Below are 18144 nucleotides of genomic sequence, written 5' to 3'. Positions count from 1 at the left end.
GTCAGAAAGCAGTATTCAGGATTGCAAAGCATATAGCGAAAGAGAGGTGTGATGTGATTGGGGTGAGTTGCTTGAAGGATGCAGTGGGACAAATCGTTGTCGACCCAGATGGAATTAAAGGAAGATGGAAAAGATATATGGAAATGCTGTTGAATACAGAGAATGAATGGGATGGCAACATAGAGAGTAACCCAGTTTTAGGACCGGCAGAGAAGATAACTGAGAAGGAAGTTGAGGAAGCGATAAAAGCAATGCAGGGTGGAAAAGCGGGAGGGCCGACGGGAGTTGTGGGAGATATGTTGAAGGCAGCAGGAAGTTGGGGTGTGAAGAGAATGACAGAGATCTGTAATCTGGTGGTGAAAGAAGGCCGCATTCCAGTGGATTGGGAACCGAGTACCCTCGTCCCTCTATACAAGGGGAAAGGTGACCCTCTGGAGTGTGGCTCGTATCGAGCGATAAAGTTATTGGAGCATGGAATGAAGGTATTGGAAAGGGTGTTGGAGAGGAGGACAAGGAAGAAAGTGAAGATCGATGAAATGCAGTTTGGATTCATGCCAGAAAGAGGAACGACTGACGCGCTTTTCATTGTGAGGCAGTTGCAGGAGAAGTACATGGAGAAGAGGAAGAAGTTGTTTCTTGGGTTTGTTGATCTGGAGAAAGCATTCGATCAGGTTCCACGCAAAGTATTGACATGGGCATTGAGGAAGTTAGGAGTGGAGGAATGGTTGATCAGAGTAGTGATGGCAATGTACAAAAGAGCGTGCACAGCTGTAAGGACGAAGGACGGGAACAGTGGTGAGTTTGAGGTGAAGGTGGGAGTGCATCAGGGGTCGGTACTAAGTCCACTACTATTTGTAGCTGTGATGGAGGTGCTGGCTCAGAACGTAAAGGAGGGTTTACCGTGAGAGTTGTTGTATGCAGATGATCTGGTGTTGATTGCGGAAAGTATGGATGGACTGAAGGAAAAGATGAACACGTGGAAGGAATGTATGGAGACAAAAGGTCTGTAGGTGAATATCGGAAAGATGAAGGTGATGGCAAGTGGTAAAGCATGTGGTGAGGTGGAAAGAACTGGGAAGTGGCCCTGTGCTGTGTGTAGGAAGAGTGTCGGAGTGAACTCCATTCAGTGTACAATGTGCGCTGAGTGGGTTCATCAAAAATGTAGTTGTCTGAGAGGGTCATTAACCAGTGTGGCAGCTACATTCAAATGTAAGGTGTGCACAGAGGGAGCTGCAGATGGAGGAAATGTTGAGTTGGATCTTGGAGACGGCGTGAAGCTGGAAGGTGTGAAAACATTTTGCTACCTCGGAGACATGCTGAATGGAGAAGGTGGATCAGACTCGGCAACGGTTGCTCGAGTGAGATGTGCATGGAAGAAGTTTCGGGAATTGAGTGGCGTGCTGATGATGAGGGGAGTGTCGTTGAAGCTGAAGGGAAAGGTGTATGCTGCATGTGTGAGAAGTGTTATGATTTATGGGAGCGAGACATGGGTAATGAACGTAGAGCAGCAACGAAGGTTGGAAAGGGTGGAAATGCGAATGGTTCGACGGATGTGCGGAGTATCGTTGAGAGAGAGGAAGACAAATGATGAATTGCGAAAGATGATGGGAATAGAGCCTGTGATTGATGCTGTGAAGAGGAACAGGTTGAGATGGTTTGGTCATGTGTTGAGGAAGGATGAAAGTGACTGGTTGAGAAGAGTGATGGAAATGAATGTAGAAGGAAGTAGAAGACGGGGAAGACCGAGAAAGACTTGGCTAAAGATGGTGGAAGAAGAAATGCAGGCAAGGGGGTTAACAAGGAGAGATGCAGAAAATAGGGCAAAATGGAGAAGATTGTCATGGGGACCGCAAGGCTAACCCCCGCTCTAGCAGGGAAAATGGCCTTTAAAATGCATGTTTATGTGTTGTTATGGGCTCCTTGTACAAGGTAATGGATTCCCACTGCCTTGTGGGGGAAGATTATTTAGGCTAAGTCTATGAGGACACTCACATCAAACCACACCTGTAGGTCAGCTGGGGCAGCACTACATCATGGATAAATGTGCCCATGAAAGTCAGTGGTGGCACAAATGTAGGCATCACTGCACAGCATCTGCAGGCAACTGTGTCCACTTTAGACATCAAGCGCAGCCGTCATCATACCGACGACGTGGCCAGTCTGCTGCACCTACATGCATCATACTTCACGTTGTATTTACTGCACCTGCAATCAATGCTGCTCATAGGGAGTGGGAGATGAGAGTGGGAGAGGGATACCACACACCTCTATCACTTTAATTGCTTCTCTACGCAGGTTATTCCCTTCGTTGGTAACAGCTCACCTGCTCACCTGCTCACCATCCATTTTTACCCAAGTAATGCGGTGAGGGAGCAGTGATGTCGGGGATATGCAGAGGATGCTGCTGGGAGTCCCTTGTCACGAGTTCACACATATGGCGGTCCAAGTGTGATTGTCGTTTCATCATTGACCAGGAGCAACAGTGACATTCGAATCCTGCTTGGGCGTCAGAGTAGCACTGCTCTCTCCACATGAAGGGGGTATAAAAAGTTCCCCAAAGAAAGCTCGCTCCACTTCGGCTTACCTGCCTACAGTGGCAGATTGGTCATCCATTTCTACGGTCGAGAAATAACAAATAAAAATAAATTAAAAGACAACAAGAAGTCTAACAAATGTAATACCAAGAAGCTAAATTTCGGTGCCTGGAATGTGAGCATGCTGCAAGACAACAGCAGCCACCTCAAACGTCGAAAGGACATTGGCCACGAATTGGCACGATGTGGGATAGCCATTGCAGCACTCAGTGAGACCCATCTACCTGGGATATGCCATCTTGAAGAACGAGGCTACGGTTACAAGTTCTACTGGAGCGGCAAGCCAGAAAGTGAAAGTCATCAAGCAGGTGTTGGTTTTGCGATTAAAACCAAACATATAAACCTTATACAGTCACGTGAAAAAGTAAGTACACCCCATGTAAAGTTTTGACTTTTTCAACATATTTCAACATACAGCTATTTGATCTTCATCTATCTATAATTCCAGCAATCTCTGTGTGTGTGTGTGTGTGTGTGTGTGTCTGTCTGTATGTATGTATGCGACCGCTGTTTCTCGACAACTACCGATCCGATATACTTGAAACTTGCCAGGTATATTGCTGGGGACCCGAGGATGTGCCTTTTCAAGGTTTGAAATTAATCGGACAAGTGGTTCCCAAGGTATGGTCACCGTACTCGCAAGCCGTTCGCTTCGGCTTTGCGAATTTACCAAACCATTTCATGTAAATAGAGGGGGGGGGGGGGGGGTTCTGTGGTCGTTGCGAATGGACCAAACCATTTCATGTAAATAGAGGGGGGGGGGTTCTGTGGTCGTTACTGCCACGTGGTTTCAAAGTTTTTTTTTGTTGTTGTTGTTTGCACGCATGTTTTTTTGCACGCACGTACGGGCAAGCACGTACGGGCGTGCCCGTACGTGCGGGCACGCCCTAGTTTCAACAATATTGATAGATAAAGGTGATATAATATAACAAATGTCATGAAACATTTACATTTTGTAGTCCATTGTATAATTTAAATAAACATAAATGCAAATTTCACATGTGGAAAAAGTAAGTACACCCTTGGCTCTAATAGGTGGTATTGCCCCCTTTGGCAGAAACAACCTCAAGTAGGCCTTTCTTATAAGTCTACCAGTCTCTGACATGGACAGGGAGAAATGTTTGCCCACTCCTCCATGCAGAATTCTTTCAGCTGTGGGATGTTTGAGGGGTTTCTTGCATGTACAGGTCGTTTCAAATCCCCCCCACAACATCACGATGGGATTTAGATGCGGGCTTTGACTTGGCCATTCCAGAACCCTCCATTTCTTTCTTTGCAGCCATTCCTTGGTGGATTTACTGGTATGTTTAGAGTCATTGTCATGTTGTAAGGACCACCTTCGGTTGAGCTTCAACTTTCCGAAAGATGGCCTCACATTATCCTCAAGCACCCTCTGGCACAATGAATAATTCATAGTGGATTATATGATGGTGAGCTGCCCAGGCCCTGATGCAGCAAAGCTGCCCCAAACCATAATATTTCCACCACCATGCTTTACAGTTGGTATCAGGTTCTTGTGGTCAAATGCTGCCTTTGGTTTTCGCCAAACATGTCTTCTGCTACTGTGGCAAAATAGCTCTACCTTTGACTCAACTGTCCAGAGCACATTGTTCCCGAAGTGTTGGTCTTTGCCTCGGTGTTCATTGGCAAACTTTAGTCTTGCCCTGATGTTCTTTCTGGACAGCAAAGGTTTCCTCCTGGCACACCTCCCATGTAGATCAAATTTGTGCAGCCTCTTTCTAGTGGTGGACTCATGCACTTTGACATCAACAGTGACGAGAGCTGCCTGTAGGTCCCGTGATGACATTCTGGGGTTCTCGGAGACTTATTTCAGCATCTTGCGGTCTGCTCTCGGGATGAACTTGCTGGGGCGGCATGGCCTGAACAAGTTGGCAGTTGTTTGGAATCTTCTCCACTTGTAGATGATCTTCCGGACAGTCGAATGATTCATTTCAAATTGTTTGGAGATCTTTTTAAATCCCTTCCCAGACTCGTAGGCATCTATAACCTTCTTTCTGAAGGCCTCGAGAGCTGTTTCGATCTTGGCATGGTGACGCCGCACACTTCAACAACAAAGAGCAAACCAAACTAAATGTCTGAGATTTAATAAATAAGACAGGTTCCTCCAAGATCCTCTCCAACGATGTTCTAATAATTTGCACCTGAGCTGGTGCACCTGATTCTAATTTTAGGTATTTGAAGTAGTGATAAATGTAGGGGTGTACTTACTTTTTCCACATGCGAAATTTGCATTTATGTTTATTTAAAATATACAATGGACTACAAAATGTAAATATTTCACGATATTTGTTATATTATATCATCTTTAAATATCAATGTTGTTGAAATGAAGATCAAATAGCTGTATGTTGAAATACGTTGAAAAAGTCAAAACTTCACATGGGGTGTACTTAACTTTTCACGTGACTGTAGATGTTGTCCCAACCGGTATCAGTGAACGTCTCATGACTGTGTGACTCAAACTTGACAATGAACACGATGCTACCACCATCAGCGCATATGCCCCTACCATGACGAACACAGATGAGGTCAAAGAGCAGTTCTACGATGACCTTTCAGCAGTCATACAGTCACCATCTCATTGTGACAAGCTAATTTTGTTGGGGGAATTCAATGCCCAAGTGGGACGTGATTATGTTGTATGTGTTATGGATCCATGTTACGGATCCGTCACTTCCGCCTTTGTTGTTATTATATACTTGCAGGATTATTAGTTTCAGGTCATATTGTTGCTACGATTTTTGTGTGAAATGGAGATGACTTTAGTGAAAGGTGAAAAGTAGTGCTTGTGAAGGAAAAAGGAAGCCGCGGCAAAGAGGCCGGATGAGGGGTGGAGGAGCTTAGCAGAGAGGAGACGGCCATGAGAGAGAGATACAGCGGTGAATCGCATCGAGCTGCGAGCTGACTTTTTAAAATATTGGTCACGAATGAGTTGAGGCTTCCCGTGAAAAGGATTGCCTGTGCCATCGTCACATATTGTGATTGCAATTAAACCTGCGTCTCAGGTTTTATCACCAAGGGTGAGTTATTGTTGGAGGGAGTTAGCGCCTCCAGTACAGGCATATACGCCATTTTGCCCTCGAAGACACTGTCCGCTTGGTGCATCTTGTTTTGTCATTGGGATTTCCATATCGACCTCATCGTGTTGATTGCCGTTGGTTCCCATATCGGCTCAATTCCCATAATCGACCTCTCACCGCGTAACTCCTCCTCCGCAGTCGTGCCAATACCTGCCTGTTCTCGTCGTTCTGCACGGCTCCAACCAGCGTGGGGATCCGTGCATGGACTTTGGGGAATGTTTCATTCCAATCACGTTTGGCGTGTCATGAGTTCATTGGTTTGAGAGCATTGGGGGAATGATGGTACCATTTTTTTTTTTTTTTTTTTTGTATACAAGATCGAGGCTCGTGAAAGAGCGAACATTAATCACACAGAAAGACAAACAGACACACAAAACAAATAACATCGGGAGCGGTAGACAAGATGGGGAGAGAGGGGGAAGGACACAAACACAACATTTGAGAGCAGGGACCGAGAGACATGGAGACATCGAGAGAACTGTGGGAGGGAGAGGGCTTTGGGGGGGAGGCATGGGAAGGGGGGGGGGGGGGTGGGAGAGGTATAAAACATATGGACACTGCCAAGACTTCCAGGAAAGAAGTTGGAATTTCAAACAAGGTGGATCTGGGGTGAATTAGTGGGGGTAGAAAAGATCAAGGTTTTGGATGGGGGAAGATAAGAGATGGTGGTGAACAGCTGTTTTGAAGTTATTAGTTTCAGGTCATATTGTTGCTTGCTACGACCATCATATGTATTGTTCATTTGATGAGTGATATTTTCATTGTACTTTCTTCAAGAGTTATTATTGTGTACTAGCAACGGTACCCGCCCTATGGGCGGGGCTTCAATTGGGAGGCCCAAATGAAAAGGCAAAATATCAGAAATTGAAGGTTTTTTTCTTTTAAACGATTCAGATAAACATCCGTTGAATCATATCACACGCAAATCATGAAAATCTAAACAGTACATGGCGCCCATTTTGAAAAAAAATTGAATTCTGCAAAACGGAAGTGGCCACTGCACGTTTTTCTCAGTCGCACGTTTATGTGTGAAGAGTGCGCGCCGAATCTGTAACACGGAAGCGGCCGCTACACCTGTTTCTCAGTCGCTTTGCACACACTGCCATGTTACTTCGGAGCCGCACATTTATATAGGAAGAGTTCGTGAGGAGTCGATCTACTCTCTCCTGGTACGTATAATTTCAACAAAAGCCACATCACTGTTCATATCGGTAAATATTATTCCATCATGTTTGGAAAAACTGGAAAATTGGAAAACTTGGAAAAACAATATAGCCTATTTTACTCCAGGGGGTCCTAGGATTACCCACCCAAAATATCATTGCGATCGGTTCAGCTGTTTTTGCGGTACATTCGAACGGACAGACGGATGGACATTTGGTGAATTATAGCAAGATGTGAGAGTTCTTAATACAATTACTTGTTTTGTTCTACAATTGCATTGGTGTGGTTTTACCATGGTTTATTAGAACACTTCAAATAACAAGTCTTTCTGCCGCATTCCCTCTCGAGACTCTGAGGTGCACTGTAACTGGTGTTTTGGGAGGAACAGGTAATACACGGAAAAAGGTGATCGGACACCACGGCATCAGCAAAGATAACTCCAATGGCACTCTGCTGCTGGCACTATGTCCAACCAATGAACTCGTCATTACAAACTCATTCTTCCAATAAGCTGATAAGGACAACGTGACATGGATGCATCCATGCTCTAAACATTGGCACCTCATTGATTTTGCCATTGTCAGGCAACGTGACTGGCATGATGTCAAGCACACACGTCATGAGAGGCTCCGACTGTTGGTCCGACCACAGGCTTGTTAGGAGTAAAATGTCACTCAAGATCAAGACTCCCGTGAGAAGGCAACATCTTAAGCTTGCTTCAAAGGTGAACACCCAACAGCTTGGATGCAGCGATGTGCAATAACAGCTTCAGCATCATCTCAATGCCACCTTGGAACAAATGGATCTGACCACTACAAATACTGAAGTGGGACGGGCCATTTAACAAGACATCACTTTCAGGGCAGCTTCTGACATACTCTGTTTCGTGAAGCGTAGTTTGACAAGAACGCCTCCCAGATCAACAGTTTACTTAACTCCATGAATGCGGCTCATCTTTGCTGGATTGATGACAGAGGCTCAGCGAGTAAACACTCCTCTTACCTGCAACTTAGGAGACTCGCACAATCAAGACGACGTTCAATGAAAGACAGCTAGCTGGTGGGCAGCAAGAACAGAAGAAATTTAGGAGGCAGCCAATAAAACAAAGAATTTCAGGTCTTCTGTGCTGGTCCTAAAGGCAGTTTATGGAACATTTTCACATGGTATTGCCGCACTTTGTAGCTCAGATGGTCAGCCCCTTATCACAGATCCAAACAAGATCCTAGAGTGTTATGCTGTACACTTCAAGGATATCTTCAATGGCCCCTCCTCCATCTCGGATGCGGCCATTGTCTCTTCCACCAGCGGCCTACATTAGAAGACCTTGCCCACACTCTAGAGATGTCACCTGGAAAGGCCCCTGGTGATGATGGTATCCCCTCAGAGGTTTTCAAGTTTGGCAGTGCCAAACCTCTCACCTGACGGACCCAAATGTGGGAGAACTACAAGCCAAATAAGTATTCTAGTTTTTTCTGATCAGGTGGATAGTAGGTGAATCGTCGCTGGCATTGTGACTTAATTCTTTTGTTTTAAATTCATTTCTCAGGATAGGGTAACTCATACGGAGGCAATGTTAGACCACGTCTTGTCATGGTTCCTTAAAAACCAAGCAATGGTAAATTAATTTGTAAAATAGGGGGACATAGGTAGAGATATATATTGTTGTGTTATGATGTATTTCCACTGTAGAGTTCATCTATATGACTCATTTGTACCAAGCGATGTATTGTGCTTTGAAATATGGTGTTAGAATTACTCATCGGCCTAATATTACATCCAATGATCCATTCATATGATGCTACATACATGACGAATTATGATTGAGGAAACGTGTATATTTATATATCGAATGAATGTTTTCAAACGAATGTTTTTGAAGGACATTAGTCTCTGACCAAAATGTTGAGACCTAATCTGCCTGTCTAATCTGCATGAACAATGCTCTGTATTCTTGAAACTGATTGCAATGTTTGCACGTCCTCTGTGACTCCTCTAGAGGTCAAATTGACCATTGTTAACTTTTGAAAGCTAATTAACTTGAAATGCAACTTTCACTCTGCTCTTTGTTTTACAATCTGCATATCTTTCCATGCAAACCTGCGGTGAAACAGACTTCCATTGTATCAAGCAACTCCCTGCCTTCGGGTTCGGACAGCTATGCAAATATCCCTTCCCCCGGTTTGGGATCTCAAAGGAATATAAGGACTGATTCTTGAGACAATCAGTAGAGCGAGCTATGATGTCGGGCAAGCATCATGTTAGTCTCTCCGATCATAGTGTGCACATTGATGGTAGTTTTGCCCTGTTAAATAGACGTTTTTAATGAAACGATTCAATGGACCTTTGAGCCAGTGGTCTTTGGGGATAAGACCCATGATTTTCCTCCACTCAACTCTACAATACCATCTGTAATGAGGAATCAGTACCCCAGGTCTTCAAAGATGCCACGATTGTTCCCTTGTACAAATGCAAAGGTACAAATATAGGGTCATGTGTCGACATGATAGGGTCATGTGTCGGCACCTACCGCGGCGAGGCCCTAATATCTCATGCTGGGAAAATACTTGCCCGCATTGTTCTTAATCGCATGTCAACAACAAATGTCAACAGCATCACCCCAGAAAGCCAATGCGGCTTTCATGCTGGACGTTTCACGACCGATATGATGTTCTCTGCTCGTCAACTTCAGGAGAATAGCAAATAACAACATCGTGATCTATACATGGTCTTTGCCGACCTGACGAAGCGTTTGATCGGGTCAGTAGAGAAGGCCTGCAGAAGCTACTGTACCAAGTTGGCTGTCCCACTATCATATCCCTTCACAATGGCATGGTTGCTCGTGTGAGGGACAGTGGGTGCACTTCTGAGTCATTTCCTTTTACCAACAGCACAAAGCAAGGCCGTGTCCAAGCTCCCCTATTATTTAGCATTGCGTTTTCCTTTACGCTTCATGATGCCTTCAAAGATTACACCCGGGGAGTGATGATCCAGTTTCACACCGACGGTAGAGTCTTTAATTTGCAGCGTCTGAAGGCCAAGTCCAGAATCACGGAAATGTTGCTCCTTGATCTACTTTTCGCTGATGACTACGCACTCTTCAGTCATAAGGCCGAAAAAAATATATTGCTGGTCTCTGGTCAGACCAAAGTTCCAGAATTGATGCGGCGATGCAGTTTTTTTTTTCTGTTTTTTTTTTTTAAAGCATGGATTGCACATATAAAGATGTTTTTGGGGTCCTCATGCATTGCGGTCCTCCTCATCTGCCGTGGCGCCGTCCAGAGATAAATTAAAGACAGCCAATGGGACAGGTCGGCCTTTTTGTAAACAATGAACACAAGCGTAATAAGTTATTTTAAAATGTATTTATTCTGAAAATCATTAAGTTCTTCAAGCATATTATAGATTGCCATTTCCTTCTCGAGATCGCCTCGCCGTACCGTCAAACATTCCAATGTGTCGATCGCGTCAACACTGCGCATGCGCAAGTGGTCTAACAGGCCGATGGTCTCCCATGATCTCTTCTCCCAGTCCACCAGATTATCACAGACACTTACAACTTCATGACAAACGCGATAGGTTCCAGGCCTAACTAACGAGACCACCCGCAGCTCTCTACGCCTTCTGGTTGCTTCACACGAACCCGACAAAGCACGTCTTCGTTTCAATAAATGACAATATCCAGCCGATTGGATTCATGACGGCACGGCACACAAAACTACTCGTATCTTTGGAACGGCTGGTTGGATTTGGACAAACTAAACGTAGTCTTGTCGAGCAGAACCGTGCGCGAACGTCGATACCAATGACGACCCGCACATACCCGTATTTCCCGAGATAGCGCGCCGGCCCAGCAACAACAGGCGCGCGCTGTTGTAGGTACCGTTGGAAATTATAAAAATAAAAATAAAAAATATTGACACGCAGGGTCAAAATCGATGCGCGCGCTGACCAGAGACCGGAAATACATTTTTCTCGGCCTAAATCTTGAAGATATGCAATTTATTGTCAACTCCTTTGCGCAATCTGCTCATCGCTATGGCCTTACTATTAGCCTCAAGAAGACTGACGCTATGCTTCAGCTGAGACCAAAAGGTGTGTATACCGTCCCATCCATTACCATAGATGACATGCCACTCAAAGTTGTAGATAGGTTCCGCTACCTTGGAGGTGTCCTCTCTCAAAATGCAATGATTGACGACGGAGTAACATCAAGATTCGGTAAAGCATATGTGTTCTTTCGAAGATTGGCGCATTTGGCATTCACCTGGACACCAATATCAGTGTCTATGGTGCCGTTGTCTTATCGACGCTCCTCTACAGTTGCAAATCTTGGACACCCTATTGTCGCCATATCAAACGCCTTGATAAATTCCATATGCGATGCCTCTGCAAGATTCTTGGCATCACCTGGCGAGACAGAATACCAAACACCTCAATCCTAGACCATTGTCGTATCCAAGGAATTGAGTGTTTCCTTATGCAAGCCCAGCTTCAGTGGTCAGGACACTTCACATGCATGGAAGACCATAGAACCCCAAGAGCACTTTTCTAAGGAAAACTTAAACTCGATAAATCGTCACAAGGTGGACAAAGAAAGTGCTATAAGGATGGCCTTAAGTCTACACTCAAGTCTTGTGCCATTCCAGTTGTCACCTGGGAACATCAGGCCACAAACAGGTCAGCTTGGCGTAACATTTGCCGCAAAGGCATGGATTACTTTGAATGTAGGAGACTTGCTATTGAGAGACAGCGGAGGCAAGAAAGGAAAACCTGCCAACGTCCATCTCTGCAAGGACCAGTCTATACCTGCGATGTTTGTGATGGATGCTGTGGGTCCCACATTGGACTGTACAGCCATCGCACGACTCACAATGCTGAGTGAGCACGCCAACGAAGGGAAGAGATTCGTCGAAAACGACATATCATACCATCATCAAAGTTTGATTCACAAGACCACAGCCTTAACACAAAGCAGCCTGCAACTTTCACGAAAGACAAAGACAGGATTATGAAATATATAAAGAAAAAACATGGATGCAAAAGCAAAGACTAAAGGCCAGTATCAGTAACCTAAAAGAGATCACAACAAGATGAAGAAAAAGAGGACGAAGCTATATGAAAATGCATTGTTGAAAATTAGAAGAATACGATAAATGTTATAATGGAAATTTGCAAGGTTATGAAACTCACCTTTCCAGACAAATCATCAAAAAGAAGCAACTGAAACAAAGGATAAGCATGCCATAAGTGAGTGTTCGTTTCCTTCCCAGGAAGTCCGTGCTCCAGGATGCAAATAATAGGCCTGGAAAGGTAAAAGAGAAAAGAAAACTACAGATACATTTAAAGTACACCATCCCCATGCCAAATAAATAAATATCCTCCAGCGCGGCATTGCCAAGGCGCCTTCGGTGCCCGGAAATACCGCCATGCAGCTCATAGAGGCTGTATTGGGAAGGAGAGGTGTACAATAATTATTGATTAATTAATTGCATAATTAAAATCAACAAATAATGATCATACAATATTTTCTTAATCAATTGACTAATAGCATACCTAAACCACCGATGCTTCATCAGAAGCTGTAATTTTTTGATAATTAATTAAATAAGTCATTAATCTGAAAAAATCAATTAATTAATTGATTACTCAATAAATAATTAATCCATTAATTGATCAATTAATACATTTAAAAAATATATCCTTTATAGCCACATGATTTTGTCACTGTCGTGTCCAAATATCAGCTTCCTAGCTCAAAATGTGCCTGATATGTTGCCCAGATGAGAAAGAAAATAAATAAATGATTAATAATGAAAATAAATAAATAATAATCATAAAATAATTAACCAATTGGCTAATAGAATACCTAAACCACCACAGTTTCATCTGAACCTGTAACTTAAAAAAAATAAAAATGTATCTAGTCATGAATCAAATAATTAAATAATTAATCGATTAATTAAAAAATACATAAAAAATACCCTTCACAGCCAAATCACTTGGTCATTGCCCAGATGAGAAAGGAAATAAATAAGTACTTAATTAATGGATAATAATTAAATAACGAATCAATCAATTGATTAATCAAAAAACAAAAAAATAACGTTTTGCCAAAGCACTTGCTCACGATTGTGCCGAAATTTCAGCTCCCTAGCTCAAAGGATGGCTGAGATATCGCCCAGACAAACAAACAAACAAACAAACAAACAACCAGAGTGAAAACCGAGTACTCCCTTGCAGCGTGCGTCATTGCCGGACCCCCTTCGGTGCCCGGCAATGACGTCATGTAGCGCTTGGAGATGGCAGAGGAAAGGAGCGGTGTACAATTAATGTTTTTAAACTTGCTTCTTTGCCTTATGGTAATCAGTCCTTAATCCAAACAAAAACTCCTGGTTGTCAATTCATATTGTTTGGCAAACTGCTTTAAGTTTACAAAGTACGATGGATTCTGGCTGTGGCACGGTCAAACAGAAGCAGTCGTTACTCAGCCTCCAAATATCCCTCAAGGTCTTGTTATGATGCTCAATTAATGTCGTCAAGTTGGAGAAATCCAGGATTTTTGGTAAATTTGTTATCAAGCATGTATTATGTGCATGCACAATTCATGCATGCCCCCAAGCTTGGGGGGCAATGGGGTGTTCTTATTGTACACCATTCCTTTCCCATTCCATCCCCAGGCACACCCATTGATGATCCGCCTTGGCTGTGAAACACCGGGATGACGGTTTATAGCTAGTATTAAGTTTTGATAATGTAATCACAATTATTCCCCTAAATAAAACGTTTTCTTTTAAAATGGCTATTCATCTCTTACCTGGAAACTCAGCAAGTGTTGTCCACAGTATGTCAAGATAGTCTTTGCGGGTGAGAATGTGACACGGACGTACGCAGTTTGAATCTTCTGCATTCACATAGTCAAGCACTGCAGGTAAAAACGTTGTACTTTAAGATAAAAAATAAAATCGAGGCTACACTTCCAGACTGAGGATGAAAAAAAAAAAAAACATTGTTAGAGGAAAATACCATTTATTCATGATTTTAAAACTGCACCATGTCTTCACGGGTTTGTTGCAAGAATAAGCAGATGCTTTTGGGTATTTCAGATTGTTACCTCTGCTACCTGAGGTGGATGCAAGTTGTGTTTTCAACCCTGTCTGACTTTGAATAGGATATCTCAAAAAGTTGTGGATGAATTCGGACGAAATTTGGTGGAGAGCTTTGGCATGTGACAAGGATGAAATGATTACATTTTGGTGAAGATTCGGATCCGGATCTGGATCTGACAATTCTTAAGCGATTCTTCACCATTGAGTGATAGTGCCAAGAACGATATAGAGCAGGATATCTCAAAAAGTTGGGGACAACTTAGTACAAAAATTGGTGGATGAGTTGGGTAGGTGACACGAACAAGCCAATTAGATTTTGTTTCAGGTCCTAATCCAGACCGACCTGTTAGTGGGATACAAAACATAGTGTTCAGCTTGGCGGAGATATGCGCTCTACCGAATGCCATTCTAGTTTTAAAATATATTTATGACTCAGCCGACGAAGTCGCTGAAGGCATTATGTTTTCGGGGTGTCCGTCCGTCCTTCCTTCCATCTGCCCGTAGGGTCTAAAACTAGTTTTTATAAGCAACCATATGTATGATTGAGATGAAACTTTCAGGGTATGAGTGACACCCATGCAGAATGTTTCTATGATAATTGTGAAGTCATAGGTCACGTGGTATGGCAGCCATCTTGGATTAAAAGCAAATAAGTAAAAAACAATTTCTCGGAAACCGCTGAATGGAAAAAATTGAAACTTGGCACATTGTCAAGTACTCCCAATGGGGAACAAAAACATGATAATGATGACATCATAGGTGAAGTGGTATACCAGCCAAAAATGCTTTAATCGAATTCCTTATCCTAAAAATCTGAAATTGCATGCACATGATCTATGACCCATTTGTATTGAAATATAAAAGTTATGACATCATCGGTCACATGGTTTGGCAGCCATATTGGATTGAAGGAAAATATTAAATAACTCGTGGGGTCACCCATGGGAATACCATGGGCATGGACGTGTGTGACATTTGGATATCTTCATTTAGATGCTGCACATTCAGTTTTACAAAATGGGTGCTGGCAATTTATCAGATCCACAAATGATGTCATGTACACAATGTATTTACTTCTGATAACATGTGAATGCATGTGCATGTGAAGGGGATTTCATTCAATCCCCATCCTGACAGGGGAAGTAATGTTCCAGGCTGAAGACACTGTGACCCATTTCCCTGGTGGCTGGTTGTCGGACTTTGAAAAACTGTTGACACAAATATCCCATGATTGGCCTTGGCGAAGCATTCTTTCCAGATGAGACTTATCCTGCCTTGTCAACTTTGTACAATTTCTCTTCAAGGCGGCACTCTGTGTCCTTGGGAAGGGATTTGATCACAGGACTTTGTTTTGAGTTATTTGATCTTTGAGGGAAGTATATCAAGCCGACACGGGTTGTGGCTCGCCGAGATGTTGGGGCCGGCTGTGTGAGGAACATGTCACTGTGATGTGGTGTTACTAGCCTACATGCCATGCCAGCGTCTTCCATGCATGCATTCTTATCTATAATAAACCTCTTGTGCACTGTCCGAGATTAACAAGGTGCTTATTACTGGGAAAGGGAATCAAACCCATGACAAAGCTGGTGACGAAGGATGGGATTCACCCGGAGGGGGGAGAGACGGCGTCATTGCTCGATGACGGCAAGGTTTCCGGGCGCCCTATAAAGAGGTGAGAACTTTCTCGGTAGAATGGTGAGACTTGCCGCCATTGAATGAATGATTCTGTCTTTGCTTGATCTCCGGCGCGGATCTGAATGAAAGGTAAACGGAACGGGCAGGGTGCAGAGATTTGTTAAAGATAAGGGGGGTAAGATTCAAGTGGCTTGGGGCCCCGGGCACTTGAGAGTTTCCAGGAGGCTTGGTTAACAGCCTGGACACTCGGACGCGCTGCGAGTGCTTCAAAGAGGCAGCCTTGAAAGAAAAGCTGTACACTCGCATGCACACCCGGGACACCCTGCTGAGAGGCCAGAGAGGGTACTCTGCCTTGAGGACCTGAGCGACGGCAACACTCTACGGGTACTGTCGTGCACCCATCTGTGGGGGGGGGGGGGGGTGATGTAAGGCACAAATAAGGGGCACCCGCTGTAGCCTAATGGGTTACGCAGTAAGGGAAATATATTCAGCAAGATGAGTAATGGACAAGGATTATCTGATGGCCCGAATGTCCCCGAGGACGGGCCAGCGCGGATTTTATGCTTAAAAAGCATGGGGAAAAAGCTGTACTGTGGAATGCATGGACGCGGGGAAGCAAAAATGACAGATTGGTGTTCCCGATGGAGGGGACATTTAAACGCAAGTGCATTGAAAATGTACACAAAGTATTGAGTCGAAAAAAGGAAAAAGAAAAAGATCACTACATGTAAAGTACACTGGAAATGGTTTGGCTGGTGGGCTGAAGATTGCCTCCGTAGAGAGGATAGATCTGTAAAGGCCAGCTTGAGGGGAAGCCTTCAAAATGCACAGAATACCACAGGGGAAGTGCAAAAGATGCTGCCGGCAGTACGACAGGTAGTCACGGCAGGGCCTCCTCGACGGGGAGGAAGACCAGTGGAGACTATAGAACCACAAGGGAGACCAGCCCAGCTGGGGATGGGAGTGGCTGGGAATCCCTACCGAGCCCTAATTGCAGAACTGGCCCAAATAATGGAACCAGGGAAAGGGCCCGAATCAGTAGCCTCGGCAGTGGCGCCGCAGCTCCGATGGCCAAGGTTCGGGCCCCTCCTCTCGTTGCCTACCCCCCTTTACCTGTCCCTATCCCTACCCTTACACCATTCTCCCCCACCAACCCGTTCGGTAGCTCAATCGCTACGTACCCCTCCGTAGCGGGGGTCCAGATGGGAATGGGAAATTCAAAACCCATGGAGGGACTCCCTCCCCTACTAACTATGCCAACAGGCGAAATAGGGCTGAGACCCCCAAACACGGAGAGGATCCAGGCTGCGCATACTGTACATGTACCATGGAGGGAAACCGAGTCGAGTTGAGCGATGGAATGAACGATGAAGCCCCTGTTAACAGAACCACACTGAGCGAGGGGGAGGTTAGTTGAATGGTTTGTGAATTACGGCCTTAATCACTGGGACGTAGGGATAATGTGCAACCACGCGCTTCCGAGCGGAGTTTGGTGACAGGCAAAGTTAACTGCCAACTGGCCGGAGGACCAGCTGGTAGGCCAGGAGGATGCGGACTGGAGAGCCCTGGTCAATACCCTTTTCAATGCGATACGGGACGAGCTTCTGCCGCCTGACCAAGATTGGGAGAAGGTTTATGAAAATTCCCAGCAAAAGGATGAGAGGGCCAGTGATTTTTTGGACTGACTAACACAGGCTCTAGTCACTCATGGGGGGTTCACAGATGTAGCGACTATTCCGCAAATTCTGCTCACAAGTTTGTTCATGGAAGGACTTTTTCCCCCTGTCCGAAAACATTTGAAGTATGTGATACTCGATTGGCGGGCAAGGAGAGCGCATGACTTATGCTCGGCCGCCGACCAATGTCAAAGCTAGGGCAGTATGCGAGGTTGAGGTACAAGAATAGATGTTACAGATGTTGATACAAGAGCGAATGGTGGGGTGGGGGAGAAGAAAAGGTCAGGCCCCCAAGTATTGGCAAAAACAGCAGGAGGAGGATTCAAATAGCGATGGTACAGAGATCCCAGGGTTTCCGCCAGAAGGTTTCGGCCCAGGATGGGCAGGTGGGACCGGCGGTAGGCTGGCCCCGCGTAATTAGGCCCTCCGCACCACCTGTGCCATTTGGAACATGTTTACAGTGCGGACAGGTGGGACATTGGAAAAGGGATTGCCCTAGAAGGAAGCAAGGTGGCCAGAGGTGGAGGAGGGAAGGCATGCAAGGAAAAGGTCTGTCGTACCCCCCTGGTCCACAACAATGTTGACTGGAGAAGGGCTGCCCCTCCGCCATCTGCCCCCTCCTGACGGACCCTTTCAGATGAGCCAACATATAATCTGAAGATAAATGGTAAGCCAATGCATTTTTTAGTAGATACCGGTGGGACGCGTTCGACTATATGGGCAGATGCCTTACCTGGCGCGCCGATATCAGGTAAGCAGATAAAGATAATTGGAGTGTCCAGACATAGCGGAAGTATTTCGTTATCGGAGGAACCAACAATACAATGTGGACCGCTAGAGGAGCGACACACTTTCCTTTTGGCTGCAA

The 18144-nt window shown here is 44.7% G+C and overlaps 1 protein-coding gene across 6 annotated transcripts in view; it reads right to left on the bottom strand.

Annotated features, from left to right (window-relative positions):
* The window catches only part of LOC137430363 (synaptic vesicle 2-related protein-like), a 173349-nt gene that overhangs the window by 21085 nt on the left and 134120 nt on the right, over positions 1-18144 (bottom strand). For 5 of the 6 annotated variants that reach the window (XM_078780603.1, XM_078780606.1, XM_078780607.1 and 2 more), the window contains 2 exons: positions 13674-13781; positions 12050-12161 (listed from right to left, as the gene is read on the bottom strand). In XM_078780603.1, the coding sequence (XP_078636729.1) occupies positions 12050-12161; positions 13674-13781 (220 nt within the window). Of the gene's footprint in view, positions 1-1992; positions 2170-2323; positions 2616-12049; positions 12162-13673; positions 13782-18144 lie in introns of all 6 variants that reach the window. The other variant, XR_013623870.1, reaches the window with a different exon arrangement.

This window comes from Myxine glutinosa, chromosome 6 (genome assembly GCF_964187855.1).
Source record: "Myxine glutinosa chromosome 6, kmMyxGlut1.1, whole genome shotgun sequence".
NCBI classification, from domain to species: Eukaryota; Metazoa; Chordata; class Myxini; order Myxiniformes; family Myxinidae; genus Myxine; species Myxine glutinosa.
Note: the sequence above shows the minus strand (reverse complement) of the source record. Positions and strands in the feature narration are given on the sequence as shown.